Source organism: Epargyreus clarus, unplaced genomic scaffold (genome assembly GCF_041222505.1).
Source record: "Epargyreus clarus isolate Ecla_fem2 unplaced genomic scaffold, WU_Ecla_fem_2.2 ptg000005l, whole genome shotgun sequence".
In the NCBI taxonomy this organism is placed as follows: Eukaryota; Metazoa; Arthropoda; class Insecta; order Lepidoptera; family Hesperiidae; genus Epargyreus; species Epargyreus clarus.
Window position 1 is genome coordinate 8,050,785 of NW_027332213.1, and position 22,286 is coordinate 8,073,070.

The following is a 22,286-nucleotide window of genomic DNA, read 5'->3' on the forward strand; positions in this document are numbered from 1 at the left end:
ATTGGATAATTAGTTTAGCTTAATAAGAAGATACAACATTTAAAACTTTTTTAAGTACCTAATAATAATCGTAAATACTTGTATATTTAAAGCGAAAAAACTCGAGGCCAAATCGACTATCATATCCGATGCATCCTTTGTCACAGATGCATAAGAAATGATACTGCAATTGTTACTCAGACCTTTTGTTAGGAATCCGTAGGATTCATTGCTAGATAATAATAACTTTGATATTTAACGATACAAATAAAAAAGTAATCCATCAAACGAGATCCATTCACAAAGGAACGAGATATCAACTCTGTTTTATTTCAAAGCGATAAAATATTTTGGATGATAATACGAGAGCTTCGAACATTCCAATTAAAGCTCACTTTTCTTTCAGGTTTCGAATATACTTCCGGCTCGTGCTTTGTTGGTGCCGATCTTCAAAAACAACAACGCCTAATGATTTACGGAAGCAATTTGAAATGAACAAGTCGTTTTCAGGTAAGAAAATATTGGTTAAGTTTTAAATGCTTAGTACTTTGACGAACTTTTGGCAAACGTTAATTATGATATGATCATTGGATAGCTACCTTATGGGCGGTATAAATACGCAGGGCTTATATTGGCCATGTATAACTACTTGGTTCCACTGATCCTCATTAAAATAAGGTGGATTTAAGGATTCACTAATTTGTGAAAAGAGTGTGATATAAAAGTTTTAGTACTATGAGTACAATATTATAAGGTAGTAATAGTCAGGTTCATCTAAAAGTCATGAAAGCTTATAACTAAAATAAAGTGGGACTGGAGATTTGACGTCTCAAATATTTCTTGGTATAGATGTGTAAACTGTGTAATTAACTCTCGGGTTAATTAACATTACCTTAAGCTGTCATGGGCAGTGTTAATGTTTGAATGCGTAGTTTATGGCATTCGAACTCAATTGTACCTAAAAATACTAAGGAATAACTATTTATTAATGTTGCACACCAAAAGAAAAACTAAAATAGATCTACAATGAAACGAAACTTCATTTTCTTATAAGTAAGCCGTCACAAAAGCTAGAATCGAACCCAAACCACATGAATATAACGCAATAAGCCGCTAAGCTCTGTAGGACACACCTGACGTAATTTGCGACCTTAACTCCTACCCGAAATTGAGCTCCACGTTGATTAGTTTTCACTACATGTCCCAGGAGTATACTTTATGTTAGTAATTTCTTTCATAAATTTCAAGGCATATTGTTTTTGTTTTTATGGATAATTTGATACAAAAAATAAAATTCAATGCAACTGTTTACAAATAAATACGTTGAATTTTTAAAGAGATGAAGTATGCAAGAAGGTGCATGTAAATTTGTGTTTTACATGAGAAATTATCTATTAACTTTCCTTTTATTGTTATAACGTAAATGTGCATGTTAAGATTTGATATTATAATGTATCTCTGAAAATCAATCATTATGTAACTAACTTTGTCAAGAAAAAAATATCTAATAAACATTTTTAAATTAATTTCCCAAATTCATGTCGAAGATACATTGGACATACTCTATAAATGAGTCTGAAATACAGGCTTTATTTTTAGCTTACTTTCAATTATGGTTATCACGTTTTTTTCAGTCAGGTAAAAATAGGATAACTAATCAATATGTTTCACGAAATAATTATTTATTTCGTGAACACTATTTATAAAGATTTTGAATACTTCAGACTTTGAAAACTTGTCATTATGTTATCATATGAAATCAGAATTTAAGTACATAGTTACAAATAAGTGGTTTTGTATTATCATACCATTCAAACCGGAACACAGCAATGCTTACGCTACTGTTATGAAACATGAATATTTATGGCGTTTGTGCTCTCTCTGTCGAATCTCGAAGGCTTCTACCAGCTTAAGAGACTCGTTGTCAGCTGGAAAATAATTTCTGAAATATAGATGGGAAACAAATGCCTAAACAAAAAATTGTAAAATAGGTACTATGCTTTTATTCTCAGCTTTGCCTCTATCGCTGCTTATACTCGTTAAACATGTTACTACACCTGAAAACTGTCCATTAATATAATGGATACGTGTTTGAAACCAAGTGTGAAGGTACAATAAAATATTGAAACTTTCATAGATCAAGAAGAGCATTATTTTTTACCTACAAATATCATAAATTTTACAATTCGGAATAGTTTTCAAACGTCGTCGCGCGCGGACACAAAACAGCTACACACATAATATGAAAATTAAGGTAAAGGGCATAGATTAGTAAAGATACTTCGCCGCCTTGAAATTGAATGAAGTCACAAACGGCTTAAGAGTAAGTTATTTTTTGAATTCTTGACAAATAAAAACATTTTTAGAATAAATTTACGAATAAATAACTAATACTGCGTAATTTTCATAATAAATAAATAATTATTTCAAATATTTTAGGGACATTTTAGCACGGAGACGTGGCAAAACTTTTTAACGCAACTACTTCAATTCTCAAAACTGGATACATTTTCTTATTAGGGGTGAGTAATCGTTACTAATCTATGGTAAAGGATTGTTGCCATTTTCGTGACGCGTTTTAAAGCCGCGGCGTGCATAGTTGTCTGCGGTTTCCGCTGTTAGGACGGGCACTGACATCGATCTCTTTCGGTCTATTTTTTATTATATAGAAGTAGCCAACGGATGCAGTCTACCAGATAGTAAATGTGTAGTAACTGTCGCTCACATCTGCAACTTCAGATAAGATTAGAGTCCTACTTGAGGTCGGCCACAGATACGCTTTCTACACTCACAACCCCACACCAGGATACCCTGTATAATGGGTGCCATGGACATACACAGAGACAAATACACAAACACCCAGACCCAGAAACATAAACCTAAATTTATCATTTAGATATCAGACCGTTATGGTTACCGCTTCGCCACGCGAGACGTCAGATGCGCCGCTACACCTGAGGGCTAATCTGGAACGCCTCGGAAAAGTATGTCTACCTCACCACACCCATCAAACCAGAACACAGCAGTACTTTACACTGCTGTTAGGCATTATGTAGAAATAGATGTAGCGGTGGTGCCGTCAGAGTTGAACCACAAAGGGTTCTCCCGCCTCTAACGTACCTGCGATCGTATTCTGCCGAATTTGCGGGCTTCTATAACCGCACAAAACTGCGGCATACATGTACGCGTGTGAAAGAGGCTGAAAACTGCTTTTTGCATTTACACTCTAAAGAAGATTCATCTTTAAAAAAACGTTATTGCTCAGATCATCTGGATCATTACCGTTGAGTGGGATTAAGATTAAAGTAACCTTTCATTATAGTCATTCAATTTTTCCCGTAACTGAAGGGTGAAATATCGAAGGATCTTCATTAGTGGCATTTTAGATAAAAATAAATTTGTTACCGTCTTAAGACAGGATTGGTCTATGCGTGATTGATATTTACTTTTATATCGACGTTGTTATTGGCTCTTTCACCCTTACTGATATCGAAAGTAAGCTCACAGTGTGTTAACCTGTGGGGCAAGAACATGATGTTTTACCGCCGGCCTTACCCTGAGTCGAAAGTCATTGAACCAGCAATAAAGAGGCTATGTTTGGTATTACGGTATACGAAAGAATTTGTTACGATCAAATACAAAGTCAGAAAAACCATACCGACGTAGCTTTTACGGTAAACTGACGTGACCATAAGCCAGCTTTGTTGTTGACAATTGACATGCAGGCATGCACGTATGTATTCTCGCACAGAGACACACATGCATACACGTACGTATATATTCACACACGCGCATGTAGCAATCAATAGCAAGTCGTCTATTGACTCCCACCTAGATATACTGATGACTTATATAACACTACAAATTCACAGAATGATAGTAACGTACAATTTTGCTAATTGAAGTAGGCTTTGGGATTACTCGGCCTGCACAGACTCATAATTGGATGTATGGGTAGGTCGCCACTTAACCTTATTAGAGTTATAAGTATAATAAAGTTCAGTAAAACAGACAAAAGGTTTTTTTATGTTATGAGAAGTAGCAGACAGCATGCAGTCCGCCTGGTAGTAAATGGCTACTGCTGAAAATTCACATCGGTAATCAATCACAGATAAGATTTGATTTCTGCATGAGATCAGCCACAGGTGTGCCGCTATCCCTGAGGACTAACCTAGAACACCTCGGAAAAGTATGTCTTACCGCACTCCTTAAATCAGACCACATCAGCTCTTAACTTTGCTATTATCAGGCAAAAATAGCTGCCCGAGTCGAACCACAGAGGGTTTAATTACATTACATTTTTAATTATGTACAAAGCATCTCTAAGCTCTGTTCCGCCAAAGTTTAGACTTCATTAAATCTCTAACATGTTTCAATTAGGAACTTTAATTAAATACGAAGTTAAACAAACCTTTTCGCGCTTGTTATTATAAGATAATAGGACATGACCTACGTCCATTGGGGCGATTATCATTTAACATAGAATACGGGGCTTATTTTACATGGTTATAAAGGATTTCGGAGGAATACGTAACTGTTTCATCAGGTAGCCTATTCAAAGCCCAATTGTAATAGTTTTGTAACGTATAACTTAACAAAATACCTATGAACCTATATATTTAATTACATAGCTGTCTTCACTATTTATTAGGTCACTCAAGGTTCGTCTTGATTCTCAGAGACAAATGAGATGAGTATCCAGTACTAATTATAAACACACATAAATACATAAAAATATGTATTCATATTTACATAAGCTCGAAAAACTTTATCCTTTACAGTCGGGTAAAAAAACAGGAGAATTGAAGAAAATAGCACACTATTAGGTATGACTATTAGGTATGGCGTCGTTGCTCTCGGAGGCGTGGTGTATTGGCGCGGGGGCCAGGGAGACCCGGTGAAACGGTTTTCCGCTGGCCGCCCGCCGGTTAGTTGGGGACCCGAACCCGGGTAACACCGTCAACCTCTGGCCCGGGAGGCTGTCCCGCCAACCGGCGAAAAATCCCGTTGCACGATTACCCTGCCGGAGTAAGAGACCGGAGTGGAGCCGGGTAGTCGTGCACGGGGGGGACCGGGGGCCCTTCCGTCCCCCGCGCCAGCATCCCACATTACCACTGTGAGCACGGCGCTACGGGATCCGCACCTTGTCCCGAGAGGCGTCGAAGGAGCATCGCAAGTCCTTTCAAATTCCTCCTCTTTTTCTTATACCACCAGAATGAAAAGGCAGAATAATAAGGGAAGCGTTTACTCAGCGGCGACCTCCTCCACACTTACTGTGGACATGTGCAACATCAGGGGGCTCCATTCCAATCTGGATGCCGTCCATCACCACCTTGAGACGGCAAAGCCGGCTTTTCTCTTTTTGACGGAGACGCAGATATCGCCCTCGGGCGAAACATCGTATTTAAATTACCCCGGCTACAGTTTAGAACATGCCTTCAGGCGTCGAGCCGGGGTATGTGTGTATGTTCGGGATGATATCTGCTGCCGCCGTCTCAGCTGCCTCGAAGACAAGGACCTATCCTTGTTGTGGGTGCGCGTGGATATTGGGGGGCAGACCCGCGTCTACGCGTGCCTTTATAGGTCCTACAGCGGAGATGTTGAGACAACTCGACTATTCGAGCACGTCCAGTGGGGGACTGACAAAATGCTGCAGCAGTGCCCTTCGGCGGAGTTGGTCATTCTGGGTGACTTCAATGCCCACCATATTGAATGGCTAGGCTCCCGAATCACGGACTTCGCCGGAAGAACTGCGTATGACTTCTCCTTGGCATATGGGCTCTCCCAGGTCGTACCCGGTCATACTAGGGTACCTGATATTGAGACCCATACTGCGTCTTTGCTGGATCTTCTGTTAACCAACCATCCTGATGACTACCAAGTGATGGTCAAGGCTCCTCTTGGATCTTCTGACCATTGCTTGGTAAGTTCTTCTGTGCCCTTGTCGCGTCCCACGGGGGCTCGACCACCGGGGAAGCGACAAGTTTGGCACTACAGGTCAGCAGATTGGGACGGGCTCCGGGAATTCCTGGCCTCGTACCCGTGGAGGCAGCTATGCTTCGTCTCGGGTGATCCTAGCACATGCGCTGACTCTGTGGCCGACGTCATACGGCAGGGTATGGAATGCTTCATTCCAAACTCTGTCGTGTCCGTCGGTGGGCGGAGTCAGCCCTGGTTTGATGGGCCTTGCGCTAAGGCTTCACGTCATAAGCAAGAGGCCTACCAAGCCTGGGCATCAGCACACGCGTGCAAGGATCCGAAGACCCCCGAGTTACGAACCGCACTTAACGCTGCCTCCCGTTCAGTAAAGAAGTATATGGCCAAGGCGAAGTCTAGGCACATTGGCAGAATTGGCGAGCGACTACTTGGTTACCCCTCCGGGAGTCGAGCCTTCTGGTCGCTGGCCAAAGCTGTCGTGGGTAATTTCTGTCACTCCTCACTACCGCCCCTGCGGAAATCAGACGATTCTCTGGCCCACACGGCAAAGGGGAAAGCCGATCTTCTGGGCAACCTCTTTGCCTCAAACTCGACTCTTGATGACAAGGGGGCCACACCGCCTACCATCCCGCGGTGTGAGGGTTCTATGCCTGATATACGCTTTACGCAGAAAGCTGTCAGGCGAGCTCTATTGTCCCTTGATGTCAAGAAGTCGAGTGGGCCGGACGAAATCCCCGCAGTGGTGCTGAGGACGTGTGCTCCCGAGTTGACTCCCATCTTAACGCGTTTATTCTCGCTTTCCTATACCACAGGTGAAGTACCGTCTTCGTGGAAGGTAGCCCTCGTTCACCCGATTCCTAAAAAGGGTGACCGCAGTGACCCGGCTAATTACAGGCCTATTGCGATAACCTCCTTGCTCTCAAAGGTAATGGAGCGTGTGGTTAATACCCAGCTTCTGAGGTACCTCGAGGATCGCCAGCTGATCAGCGATCACCAATATGGTTTCCGCAAGGGCCGTTCAGCTGGTGATCTTCTGGTGTACCTCACACACCGATGGGCGCAAGCCGTTGAGAGTAATGGTGAGGCGTTGGCGGTTAGCCTGGATATCGCAAAGGCCTTTGACCGGGTCTGGCATAGGGCCCTTCTCGCGAAGCTTCCATCTTACGGTCTTCCCGAGAGGTTGTGCACATGGACAGCCAGTTTTCTGTCTGAGCGGCAAATCAAAGTCGTAGTTGACGGGTGCTGCTCAGACACGAAGCCTGTTAATGCTGGCGTGCCCCAGGGCTCTGTCCTCGCTCCCACGCTATTCATTCTGCATATCAATGACATGTTGCAAAAATCTAGCAGCATTCATTGCTATGCAGATGATAGTACGGGAGATGCTGTGTACACAGGCCGTGCAAACACCTCTCGGACTCTCGTGGAGGAAAGCAGAATCCGACTTGTGTCTGAAATCGAGAACTCTCTGGAGCAGGTCTCGACATGGGGTCGACTTAACCTTGTTGAGTTCAACCCCACGAAGACGCAAGTCTGCGCGTTCACCGCTAAAAAAACCCCATTCGTCATAGCGCCACGGTTCCAGGGAATTCCACTCACCATTGATAAAAGTATAGGGATCCTAGGAGTTGACATATCGTGTGATGTGCAATACCGGGGTCATTTGGACGTTAAGGCGAAGTTGGCATCAAGGAAGCTGGGCGTCCTGAACAGAGCGAAGCGGTACTTCACTGCGGGGCAACTCCTTCTGCTTTATAAGGCGCAAGTGAGACCCCACATGGAGTACTGCTCGCATCTCTGGGCAGGAGCACCCCAATACCAACTTAACCCTCTTGACTCCGTACAGAAACGCGCAGTACGAATCGTCAACGATCCGAGGATTTCCGATCGGCTAGAACCTTTAAGTTTACGGAGGGACATAGGTTCCCTCTGCGTGTTCTACCGGCTTTACAATGGTGAGTGTTCCCAGGAACTATTTGACCTGGTGCCTACATCACCGTTCCTCCATCGCACCACTCGCCGAAGGATGAAGTTCCATCCACACCAACTGGACTCGTGGCGGTCCTCCACGGTTCGATTTGCGCGGACGTTCTTGCCACGGACGTGCAAAATGTGGAATGAACTTCCTTCTGAGGTATTCCCGGAGCGCTATGACATGGGGCTCTTCAAAAAAGGTGCAAAAAGAGCTCTCCTTCAAAGCCGGCGATGCATTGGCGACTCCTCTGGTGTTGCAAATGTCCATAGGCGACGTTGACTACTTTCCATCAGGTAGCACGTCTGCTTTATCGTCAGGTTCAAATATAAAAAAAAAAAAAAAAAAAAAAAAAAAAAAAAAATATTAGGTATGAACAAAGAAAAAACATATATACGGTCGAATTGAGAAATTTCCTCCTTTTTTGAAGTCTGTTAAAAATGAAAAGACATTAAATACAAATACTTTGACGCAACAAAATTAAAAAAATAAACAAGGTCTACGTTCGTACACCTACTCCCGAGGTGGTTGGGCCCGAACTGAAATGGGTTAAATAAAACAGTATTATATTAAGACAATGTTATTTTCACTCATTACAATTTACAATACCGACCCAAGCTTAGCTTTGTTATCACAAAACCGGTAACATTGTTCAATAAATAGCTACAGGCGAACTCGTATGTAACAATTGTTGCCGTAAAGTTAATTAAAATGTTATCGAGCTTTTCATCCGAATGAATTGAAAACTGATTAAGCCTAATTGTAGCTCAAAATATGCCGTGTTTCATATTTCATCAGAATTTATTAATAAATCTATGTTTATTATTTTTGGCAAATATCTATAAAACCTACACGGTTAAACGCTGATACATTCGATTCTTGATTTCATCTTTTGTTTGATGTTTTAATATTTTTCACTGTATTTAATAATACTAAAAACTATTTATAGTGTCTTCAAAATAAATATCTGCAGCATCTATATTAATACGCTTATTTCGACAGTGTAACTCTGACATTCAAGAGACACGACCACGATTAGAACTGCGTTGTTGATCCTAAGGGCTGAATCAAAATGCTTAAATCTTTGTATTATGACGTAATACTTGGATACGATAGTTTTCCGGTTAGGCAGCGTAGGTAATGTGATAATTTAAGAATTCAATCCCACATAACCCGGCGTCGCTCCCACGTCGTCGGGTACCTTTTGAAGGTTTCCCCCTCGTTAGGAAAAAAAGGTAATGTGGTAATGAATATACAATAATTTTACTACGAAGTGCGTCGCAGCAGATAGGTGTTATTGCTGTCTATCATGTAAGGCGACCGTCTTAGTCTTCAGGGGTTGGCAACGTATCTGTGATTCTATATTGATTTGGTTACAAATAGGTATTTATGGCTAGCTAGACTCATTTAATATCTGTTGCCTTCTATTTGTTTTCAATTGTAATCTTAAACAAAAGTCTTCTTAAAAACACCTATATCTTGTTGGGGGGTATCTCCAATTAAAGACTTGAATCCAGCTTGTTATTTTTAATTAATTCCAATACCTCCACAAACATCGTCCTTGACATCTGCCGTTTCCCGCCATAATACCCTTTTGTTTTTAAAATCACGTATACAGCTTTACAGCCAATTAAATATGTGGCCAGCATTATTTTTCGAGTGAAAGGTTTTTAACTAATTTTACTTTTATTTAATTTTATAATGTTGAACTAACATAGTAAGGTATAGCAATAAATGTGACCTTACAATCTTATGTATAGAAGAGTTATGTTCATTATAATAATTTGCCTTAAGGGAGCCATGTAATTCTCAACCACATAAACCATGGGAAAACCTTTTATGAGCATACATACTTGAACAGCATATAAGCTTTTGTTTTCTTGTGTGGTAATTTTATTGTGCGTACGCCTTACCTTGTTTGCCGGAAACAGGCCTAGTTCTGTTGTTTATTTTCCTGTTTGAGCTTTGTAGTAATGTAAGTCAAGTAATTAGAATTTATATGTTTCTAAAATTATTTCTTTGGATTTCTGCGTTCCGAAATAAAACAATTTCTGAAACATCTGACAAAAAATAGTTTAACAAAATAATTGGGCAAGTGCGAGTCGAATTCGCACGAGGAGGGTTCCGTACTACCAAATTTTCGTTTATTTTTTTATTTTTAGCACTTTTTTCATAACAGCCATACAACAGTGCATTCATATTATGAAAATGTGAAGTGAAATATAAAGTGAAAAACGTCGAAATATAGCGCTTTCTTGTATAGCGACACCCATATGTTTTACTTATTAAATGGACATGCTAGAAACAAAAATATTCGTGTATTTATTAACTGAGAACACAAAACTGTACAAAAATATTTGTACTAAGTTTCGTCAAGATGTATAAAGTTCTGGCTTAACTTATGCATATTTTTGATATCTCGACTAATCTCGGAGCTTACGGTCCTTCTTGATCTCCCCGACTAAAGTGTGGTTAGGGACGGCCGTAGTATATCTCTTTGACAAATTGGAGGAAATTTGATATACGCTGTCTGTTAATTAGACGTAGACCTTGCATATGTACTCGTAGTTGTATTCTCATACATTTCTGTTTATACATGTTAGTAAACTAACTAGGTTTTGCTTATGTATTAATTAAAAACTATTTTGTAAGTCGTAGAAAGCAACGCTAGCGAAATGATACTTGGTACACTTCAAATTTGAGAATCTCTGTCCAATCTCTTCCTCAAAATGTTTAATAAACTTAAACCAAATAATAAAGTCTGTTTAATGCGCTTTTGACTACGGAACACCAATTTTTGGTGGAAAGGTGTGAATGTCGGCTGACTTACCTAAGGTGATCATTGTACGAGTAGTTTTCAGTTGCAATACACCAGTAATTAGTTTTAGCTAAAGCCACTTTTCTATTTAAAATTGATTATAGATGTCCATGGGCAAGTAGCCCATGGACATCATCAGGTATCATCAGGTAGATAGTGCATGCTCGTTTCATATAATAAAATTTCAATTACCTATACCCAAATGCCTGCATACAAAAATAACTTTCAACAATTAAATAAATTGAAACTCGAGTAACAGATAAGTTTGACTCGCATTTATTTTTGGATTTTCATTTGTGTTACAGATAATATTATGTTGATTTTTTTATTTTTTAACCTTTCAGCCCTCTTGCATAAATATGATCCTGTTCCTTTTAATAATATATTTCTGATTTTAAACATTTCTAAGTTATCAGCACTGAATAAGAAAATGAAATGATGATTATATTAGTAGGCATTGTCTACGCAGTCTATTACTAACTTCAAAATGATAATTATATCGAAAATATGAGAAAAGTTACCTTACGAGTATTTGTATCACTATCATAATAAAATAATTTTAACACAAAAGTCTAATGTTACACTTCACTTATGTTAACCATTTGTCCTTGTTACGTCATACAAAACTAAGCCGCGTTCACTTAAAACTTTATCACAAAGGCTATTGCGTTAATGCGTCCTACATAAGCTTGTCAAAGTTGGAAATCTTTTAACATACCAGTCATAGATTAGTAAAGATTACTCACTCCTAACAAGAAAAAGTACCCAGTTTTGAGAATTGAAATAGTTGCGTACAAAAGTTTTGACACGTCTTCGTTCTAAAATGTCCCTAAAATATTTGAAATAATTATTTATTTGTTACGTAAATTACGTAATTATTACGTAAATTAGTTATTTATTTGTAAATTTTCTCTAAAAATGTTTTTATATGTCAAGGATTCAAAAAAAGAACTTACTAAAATAAGCCTTTTGTGGCTTCATTCAATTTCAAGGCGGCGAAGTATCTTTACTAATCTATGATACCAGTAAGATACTTAAAATTAAAAAAAAAAGAATCATAATAAAAACGCAAAAATCGAAGTCGAATGAATGTACACCGCTCGCCAAAATGTATTTGAAAAAGATAAGCCGATCAATCATTACGATTATACCCACAAAATAACCATAACAACTACCAAAGTTTAAAAAACAATATGTGGGTAATATTTAAATAATTACAGACTGTAATGTAGACGCATCGTCATACCTACGTATTTAAATATCGTTTCCAGAATCGAATGAATTATTAAGATTTAAATTCATACCTAAAACGTCAATGTCTTCAGAACAGATTTTTTTATACATGATTACCGCATCAATCATTTCCATCTATAATTACAGCGTCGCATTTCGATCAATCAATCATTTTAAATATTGAATGTGCACTTGTACGTAAGTATATAGTAAGTAGGGATGGCGATCCTCCCCGAAAAATATCGATTCTTGAATCGATTCGAATCGAAGTGTGATAAATCGATTCACCAAAAAATCAATACACAAAGAATCGATTCCCCAATAATCGATCCAAAAATCGTTTATAACATATTTGTAGATGTTCAAAAACTTCAAAAAGATAGACATTCGATTTTCTATGATGATAGATCGAATCACTGAATTGAATCATTGCTGGAGATCGATTAAAATTATCGATATTTTTGGTTTAAAAGATCGATCCCTAATAGTCAATGTACTTAACGAATAAGGTTCAATACCTTTATCAGGCTTAGTTATGCATAACCAAAATTTAAATAAAATCCGTTTAAGATTATATCAGGTAATAAAGGTGGCAGAACCCATTGTGTTCTATTTAGGGAGGCCTCCACACCACATATTCTAACTGAGTCCTCAAGAATGACAATGATTCTGTGGCCGATGCAGAACTTTAATTTTATCAAGGTTGATCACATATGTCCGTGGGAAACAACTTTTACCATCAGATGCAAGATTCTTTCTATGCATGATTCTTTGTAATGAAATTGCTTAAAATTTACGGTTTACCATTACACATAATGTTTTTATAACTTATCAATTCTATACACCATCCCATAAATTACTATGTTTCAAATAAACGTCTGTATGATTAATACTATGGATCAATTTTCCCGTGACCGCGTGTAATAAATCATTGTCTCCATTAGTCCGTAAAATATAAATGAATTGTCAATTCGTTTCTGAGATATGTATCTATATCTAATATATAAGTCACGTGTTTCGGTGTTTTTAAAGTATGAGTGTGTAAAGTAGGCTGAAAAAACCTAATGTAAAACATATTATGTATTTCCTTATTGTAATACCTATATTCTTTAAACTAACGAAAACCCATCCAAATAGAATAAAACGGCTTTTGACAAAATCGCGGACATATAAACATACTAGTACATACATAGCGGTCGAATACAGAACCTCCTTTTTTGAAGTCTGTCGATAATATTATGATATTTTTCGACCCAATAACTGGCATAGTTTTAGAGATTTGTTTTTGTAACTGGACATCTGTCTGATTCAGTAGACTGTAGTGAAATTTAATAAAATTTAAATGTTATTTAGTTCCACTCTATTATTAGTCGTGGAATTAATAACAACTATTCGTAGCAGTATACAATAAGCATGTATGTTACACATTTTAATCTTTATTTAAAAAACAATATAATGCCACGCAATTCAAATATAAAAATAACATTACAATATAGGTATATTTTCTGAGTATATTTCTCACATACGAGTAGAAGCAAGCCCTTGTATGTGCCCTTAAATGAATAAAATTACTTATACTAACTTAATAGGTGCTAATAGTAACTAATGAGCATTTAGTCTGTTTACTTAGCAAAAGTTTTCATCTGCTAGGGTAGTTGTTTGTTTTAATTAAAACCTTAGAAGTAAAGACTTTCTTTATTAAACTTATACAAACGTAGAATTCAGATAATACGAGTATAATCCAACAATGATGTTATACTTTGGTAGTATTTTGTTATGACTTATTTTTGCCCAGACTTTAAATAATAGGAAAAGACTGCGATCGCTGCTTGCAAAGACAAAACGGTTGACAGTTTTTTTTATTTTAGTTAATTTACATGTTTATATTTTCAAAAAACTTTATTTTTAAAAGCTTATTCTTAACGACTGACGCTCTTTATGAGTAAAAATAGACATGACGGGGTGAGTTGACTGCACTGTGGATGAATAAACAATTTTAAATTGGAGAGAATCTGATTTAAGATGCGTAACTGCCGATTTTTTTAATATAGGAGTAGCAAACGAGCATGCAGTCCACCTGTTGGTAAGCTAGAACGCCTCGGAAAATTATGCCTCCCTTACCACACATTTCAAACCAAAACACAACACCGCTTAAAATTGCTGTTATGAGGCAGAAATCGCTGGAGTCGAACCACAAAGGATTCTACTACCTTCAGAAAAAATAATTGAAGATTCAATTAAATTATCCTCATACAGCATATCCATTTTACCACACTCTACAAAAACTTGAAGCTAGCAACTGTAATTTTGCTAGGAAAAAATAGTAGTGGATATAGTATTGAGAATTTTACTACTTCCAGTATTTAGTTCCACTATCTTATTTGATTTATTATTGAAAGTAGGTAGAACACTCATGTCAATAGCTAAAACTCCTTGCTAACATGTGGTTTTGTTGCAGCTAGCCAAAGGCACTATGCATCTTCATTCAGTCGGGCCTGACATTCGCGACAACGGAGCAACAATTCCCGTTCGCTCCCTCAGAATGGTACGTTGGATATTTAAATATATATAATTGACTATAGAATATGTACCTATAGCTGACTTTAGTAGTTTCTTTTTATTCGCAATACAATTATTTACGCAGGCTGATTCGTTTATATATTTAGTAACTATAGAATAATCAAAAAGTATGAAAAAAGAAACAGATACTTATGACACAAGAATAATCCGTATGTACAAATGTTTCTTCCCATTTTTATGATTTCATTATACTTAGGCTTACAATTATAACTTCTTTGTAAAGAAACATAACAATGTACGTTGTAACAAGTATTAAAAAAACATATTACACAACATATTAAACTGTCTATGAAACTTGTGCATTTTTTGCACTAATCTAGAATTAGTGCAAAAACTCACTAGGTCTCAAAAAGGATATAATATCGCCCAGTTTTTAAATTACGGAGAAATTGCTCAGAAAATCGATTGAAAATTCATTATTACCTGAATTTCAGATAGTATAATGCAAGGTGCTCCGGTGTATCGTAAAATACCTTTCAAATTCTCTTTTCCCGAGATTTTTATCTCATTTTGTCTAAAATGTAATTAGAAGTAGAATTTTAATAAAATAAAAGTTGTATAGATGAATTTTTTGACATGTAGGTACAGTTATGCTTCGATTTCTTTTATTTATATTTAAACTTTAAACTTTAACTCTTGCATATAAAAGTGGCATTTTCCGTTCATGGATATCTATATTACGTGTTTTAAGTGAGGTAGGTCTCGGATGTGGTTATACCCTTGAGGATTTAGTTGGAACGCCTCGTATAAATGTTTATTCCTTGCCTCACCCTTCAAACTAAAACACGGCATTGCTTTGCACTTACGTTATAAATCAGGACTAGGTTAGTTTTTTTTGTAGCAGACAGTGTAGCAGACGCGTAGTGCAGTCCACCCAATCGTAAGTGGCTACTGCCGCCCATAGACATCTGTAATCAACGCCAGATAGGATTAAATATTCCATTTTTTTTTCTTGACGAGGGGGAACCTTCAAAAGGTATACTTATGGTATATGGGATACTTACCGCACTAACCCCCCCTCCCCCCTCCCCCCCGCCCCACCGGTGGCCGTCCTCAACGCTTGTTGGAGAACTCGGGATCCGACGGAACGTAACCGGAGTCCTCCAAGCGCGATGCCCCGACCGGGCTCAGCCCTGGGGGAGCAGTTTTCGCTCCTCCCGGACCATTTGGTGTAGACAACGCTATGCGACCACACATACCGCCATCCTTCCCGGGATCGCTTACTGGACGGCTGGAGCTCCCACTCTTGCCGCCTGCAACCCCGTAAGCCCCCTTTTAGTCGCCTCTTACGACAGGCAGGAGTTACCGTAACCCTATTCTAGTCCCGGAACTACAGGGACAAGGATTAAATATTCCTACCTGAGGTCGACCAGAGATGCGCCGTTATCCCTAAGGTCTAAGTTGGAGCACCTCGATAAAGAATGTCACCCTTACTATACCCTTTAAGCCAGAACACAGCTTCACACTGCTATAATTTGACAGAAATAGGTATAACAGTATTATGTCGAGAGTCGAATTACGGGAGCTTTACTACCTTTTAACTTATTTGGTGGAAGTAAATGTAACCATAATTTTTCATTCAATTCCTACGGTACATTACTCGCTGTAGGACAGCTTAATGATTTAGATCTTAGTCACTTCTCTGTGTGGAAACGGTAAGGATAATGGTTTTGTGAAATTATTTCACATAAATTATCTCGAAAACGTGATGTTATTTAAGTATTTTTTTCCTATAATAGTACACAAATATCTGTTCGTGCATGACTTCGGATCAGATTAGTTTTTTTTTTTTTATAATATGTAACAGCATGCATTCTATCTAATGGAACTTACCATCACCACTTAGTAACTACTCCGTGGACATCCGTAACGAACTCTATATAGAACACAGGTTCTACTTGAGCCTGTGTGTTGAATCCTGACTACTAAGATATCTGTGGTATGTAAATCAGCCGGCATTTATGCTCCCTTTCTCTGCGACACATGAACTGATTCACTCTAAAATAGGTATGACAAGATATCTAATAGCTCCGTGGTATGAGTTTCAGCCTTAAACTCTGGCGATGTCGGTGCGGGCCCTAGGCACGTAGCTCTGATTTTTGAGAAGCATATTAACAGTAAATGATCATTTTAGCCATCTTACTCACTTCTCATTATTCTTCGGCAAAACTTTTTAAATATTGTTTGAAAATTATCCATCATGGTTTTAAAGCTATTTTATGTCTATGTAGCCAATTTGAAGTATTTAAATTTAGTATTTTTACAAAAAACAAAAAAATCTTAATTATTTGTGCCTACGCGAAAATAATCTGCACGAGCAAGCGAGAAGCGATTTCTAAATTTACCGATGTCTTGGGAAATTTTGGGTACATCTTAAATAAAATTAGAAACGAAATGAGAAGTAAAAGTGGCTTATTCTAAAAGATACGTGTAATAAATATACGGTATACTATTTTATTTGAAGAAATAAATATACGACTTTCTATTTTGTAATAGGTGTTAACTAAAATATATTTGAAACACAACTTATTTGTGTTTTTCGTTTTATTACGTGAATCCACGATAGGCGCTGTCGTATTAAAATAAATGTTAAATTTATAATACTATCTATATAACGATCTATAATACGTTCGTAAGATGTATCATAACGATGAAATAATAAGTTTTTTAACAGATTGTTTAGAATAAAAGCCATCATTTAGATAAATTTTAAATTCAGCTACGGAAAATTTACTGTCTCACGAAATGTAGGTACTCCAATGCATGGCTTCTCTATTATTTCGCAGAAATGCTAAATATGTTCGGAATACAAGGAGGAGCAATCCTAAAAGGCCTTTTACGTTTGAAATTCCCGTCATAAAGTGACTACGCATACAGCTATATACATTATACGTGTCTAATCATACATATCTCACATAAAAAATGTTGTCTCATATGATGAAGTGGTGCTTTCACATTTTGTTTTCAAACTTAAAAACTTTGCAATTAAAATAAAGCAGCTATTTTGAAATCGAAAATAAACCCTTTAACATTACACAAAAGTAGTATATTTATAGAATCCTCTCTTGAAAAGGGTAGTGGAGCTATATTTTAATAGCGGCCATACTTTTATCTATTTTAATTTTACAACAATGACGCCATTACTCACGAAGGGGAAACTTGAAAGGGTAAATAAATCGGTCATGACATCTGGTCCAAACAGTTTATAAGTAGTTTAGTAAAAGAACATATATATGTCGGAACAGGATGGCCGAATTAGTTAATTTTTGTATGTATTCCCGAACCGACATCTTTGTTAATTCTTATTTGTCAGGATAATTGTGATACAGGTTCACGTAGGTATACATTCGCAGATATTCTTATCATTAACTTATGTCTCTTAACTTAATCACTTGTAATGCTATACATAGTCCTTAAATCACTATACTGAGAATGCTTTAATTAATCGAACTACAACTAAATGGACACTATCAAAACGGAGACAGTTCCTCGGTGCGCGCAAGTCAACTTCACTCGTCAGTTCCCAAGTCGCTCTGTATGCGTTCGTCCCTTATGACCGCCGCACCGAGACTCTGTCGAAGCTCCACCAAGTGCTTTAGGTGTAGCTTGTGTTCTGAAGTACCCATTTTATGACGTCACAAGTTACCACTCCGACATATAAATCAATATCTTCTATCTAAATGGTTAACTACGTTTCCGGGACATACAATGAGAATATAATGGAAAAGTTTCAATTATGAAAACGGAACATTTATGGACTTTTCGTTACAAATTTAACTCCTACTATATATCATATATTGTTATTTGTATATATTTAAAAATTAAATACTTTTGAACTAAGTATACGGGGTGAATTTTTCAAATGGGTCTTCAGGGCCACATCCGAAACTATAAGGCTTAGCGAAAAATGCTGAAAGGAGTTACAAGGCTGATTTTGATAAAAACTAAAACTGCATTGTTCGTTTTTTTAAATATCTTTTTCCCTAGCCGCGAATCGAACGAGTTCATTTTGAATGAAAAAAAATACACCCTCTGTATGATTTCAATATCTAATAGTGTTATTGATAAGGATCAAATTCTAATTCTAAGGTCAAAGTCAATGAATTTGACCTGTCGTTTAATGTTCGGGATATATATATATACATAAATATAAACACTCATCTCCTAATATAATTAACGTTAGATATTAACTTTAGGGTGGCCCATCCAGTCCGGTGTGTAACATAAAATTTCTAGAAATACTAAGTGTTCGTCTAGTTATTTATGTCTGCTATCTGTATTCTAAGCAAGGAGGTTAAGAATATACAGATAGGTACATAAACATAATAATTATTGAACGTGAAATTGCAGCCAGCTTTCTTAGATATTCTAAGAGACAGAAGCTACTTAGCACCATTAATTATAGGGTTTTTTTAGTACATAACTTTGGTTATATATGTAATAAATAATAATTCTCTTTATTGATTGAATGTGTTTTAGTCGGTTCACCGCGATGATCAAGGTCTCAGGTCAGTTTTCTGTCACCTTTACATCGAGTTTTGAAAAAATACAGATGCGTGCTTTGGAACTGAACCTCGGACCCACCGATTGATAGCCAAATTTCAACCACTACTCTATCACATCCTATGTTGTGTTTGGTCTTGAACTAAATAGATCTCAGCTTGTTCATAACAGCAAATAGGCTCATCAATTTGCGTCCATATTTGTAAATATTATGCGATTATGATGTTAACCAATTCGCACTTGTATTATCAAAAACCCTTTTCGCCGTATTAACCGTAGCTTGTGTACTGAATAGATGATAACATAACATGTTAGAACCAACATGCCTCATAATATTTTATGTTTACGCACAACAAAATAGGCCTGAATGGTAAATATTGAGAATAAACATATACATAAACCTATACTCGTGAAATTGGTTCCTAGAACTGATATATTGACATAAATTTAATACATTGGAAACAAACTTTTTTAAACGTACAAAGGTGACTTTGCAAGGTTATTAAAAGATTAAAATTCCTAGATATACTAATATTATAAATCTATCTAAATTATTTTAGTATGTTTGTAAAATAAAAACAAATGATATGTAGTATTTTTGAAGGTGGTAGAAGCCTTTGTGGTTCGACTCCGGCGGCACCATCGCCACATCTATTTTTGCCTATTAACAGTATTACCTATTAAGCGCTGCTGTCAGAACTTTCTGAGGCGATCCAGCTTAGTCCTCAGGGATTGCAGCACATCTATCGCTGACCTCAGGTAGGAATATCTAATCCTATCTGGGGTTGATTACAGATATCCATGGGCGGCAGTAGCCACTTACCGTCAAAGGGACTGCATGCTCGTCGAATACGATATTATAAAAAAAGTCACATTACTTACTGCTATAAAAGTTACCCTGATTTCGATAGGTATTTTATACAGTGAGTTGTAGTGGATCGAATCAAATGGAAATTTGAGAGCACTTCAGAGATTGTTTTCAACTTCAACATCAGCACTAGAATGTATAAAACTGGTAACGTTATATAAAGGTAAAGGTCAGGTTCGAGGGGGTAAGACGTCATAGCATTAGATAAGATTTTAATCAAGTAATTTCATATGAATTAGTTAAGCTATTTCATATGAAAAGTAAACGAAGCGTTTTATTTGACCATCAGTATTTTCTGTTTAGGTAAGACTTTGTCAAGCTAAATTAAATTCAAATTTCATTTAATTTTCACACTGTATTCACAAAAAAATATCAATACAAAAATGTGTATTATTAATTATTATTCATATTTACCCTTCATTTAGAAGCCTAAATCTAAGGTAAGAAATGTTGCAGTACGAAAAAAAATCTCAGCAAAATAAAATTGTAATAGAATATGAACCTGAACTTATTTGTACATCTAAAATAAGGCTCTGATTCTACGCTCTAACAGCTTCTTTCTACCAATTTTACTTGCACTTATTTTGTCTGAATATGTGCACAAAGGTCGACGTTTCCCTTTGCGAAAGGCGTTTTATATTACTCCCGAGAGAAAATTGTCCCCAGGCTATAGGCTTTAGAGCTTAAAAGATTAACTCTTGAAAATATTGGAATAAAACATACCGTGGATTTGTATGGTTATCAAGTCTGTCCCAATGTCAAAGGCTTAAAGGTTTTATTGGATTATTTGATACCTTTCCAATAATACTCGTATTCTACTCTTTTACATGTTTATATATCTCTTGTCATATTTTTGTTTCGTGAATTCTGTAGGTAATATTGCGAAGTTATTGATTTTATGAAGTTACGTGATTATCTTTTATCACTTGAAATTAACCATTAAATTTTCTTCTCCGTGTTATATTAATATTATTATTATCGTTAATACAATGCCCAATAGATCTTTTCGTGACAACAATGTTCCGTAATTATAACTAAAGTAATGTTACGTAAAGTAAACACGCTGACATGAAACGCTAAATAGAATACAGGGCACGTCTGTTTTAGTCAAGATTCCTATGCTATATTACAGATACCGTAGCAAGGACCTAGCCTGATGGACGGCTGCCTTTGGATTAGTCGTTGTGATTAGATATTTACAAAAAGATAACACTTTATTTCTTTTTCACAGAACATTCCAACGCCACATCGATATTAATCAACGGGAATGCTATGAAGATGCACCCCCGTGGTATTGAAGATGATAGCGGACATTTCCATGTGTGTGACGACAAATTGTAAATGTACATAATAAATAGTGAAGTCAATTTGTGTTGGATAGTGAAGTATTTCTCTACTTTAGTGTTAAATAAACCAACTCTAGAACTTCTGGAACTGGAATCTGGAACTAGGATGATTAAGTAAGAATCATTGATACAAAAATATCTTTAAGTTTGTAAAAAGTAAATTTTAATAATATTTTATTCTTGTATAATATAGGGTTGGCTATTTTTGAACTCATAGATTTTAATATAATAAAATTAGATATAATTATTTACTTTAGATTACTTCGTGTCAAAAAGTTGATAATATTGTTGATAAAATATTTGTAAATAAATACAATAATTTCAGATTCTTTAAAATAAATATCTACTTATTTTTAATTTACATTTAAATGTTGTGCCTAGTCGCTTGATTTAATTGTTTATTAAATGTCAAGTTCTAAATTAAAGGGGCATACTGACTAGAAGCATTAACATGTAATGTAATGCTATTTGGAAATAGTAATTATTTGAAGGTGGTAGAACCCTTTGTGGTTCAACTTCGGCACCACCGCCACATCTATTTCTGCCTAATAACAACACGTGTTAAACGCAGCTGTGTTCTGGTTGGAAAGATTTGGCAAGGGAGACATACCTTTCCGAGGCGTTCCAGCTTAGTCCCAATGAGTAGTGGCGGATCTGTGGCCGACCTCAAGCGCTAATATCTAATCTTATCTGGGGTTGATTACAGATGTCCATGGGCGGCAGTAGCCACTTAACATCAGATGGACTGCATGCTCGTCTGCTACTCCTATATTATAAAAGACTCCTATATTTAAACATTACCTACATGTGCGCTAAGGCAGCGTGAGACGACTGACTGAAGGAACATTCGCTTCGGTGCAGACTGGCTGTAATCATGAATTATACATTTGCTTATTGTAATACCCAACGTGACGTTACCTTAAATGTAAAGTGTACGAATGTTAGTAATGTAATGTTACTTTTTTTATAATATAAGAGTAGCAGACGAGCATGCAGTCCACCTGATGGTAAGTGGCTACTGCCCCCCGTGGACATCTGTAATCAACCCCAGAT

General features: G+C 36.9%; 1 protein-coding gene across 2 annotated transcripts in view; it reads left to right on the top strand.

Moving 5' to 3' along the window:
- NGR-A33 (neuropeptide receptor A33) overlaps positions 1 to 21,994 on the top strand; it is a 78,716-nt gene extending 56,722 nt beyond the window's left edge. Inside the window, exons 8-10 of one of the 2 annotated variants that reach the window (XM_073093972.1) lie at positions 386 to 489; positions 14,395 to 14,481; positions 21,119 to 21,994. In XM_073093972.1, the coding sequence (XP_072950073.1) occupies positions 386 to 489; positions 14,395 to 14,435 (145 nt within the window). In that variant the 3' untranslated portion in view covers positions 14,436 to 14,481; positions 21,119 to 21,994. The remainder of the gene's footprint in view (positions 1 to 385; positions 490 to 14,394; positions 14,482 to 21,118) is intronic. The other variant, XM_073093971.1, reaches the window with a different exon arrangement.
- Positions 21,995 to 22,286: the final 292 nt, after the last annotated feature.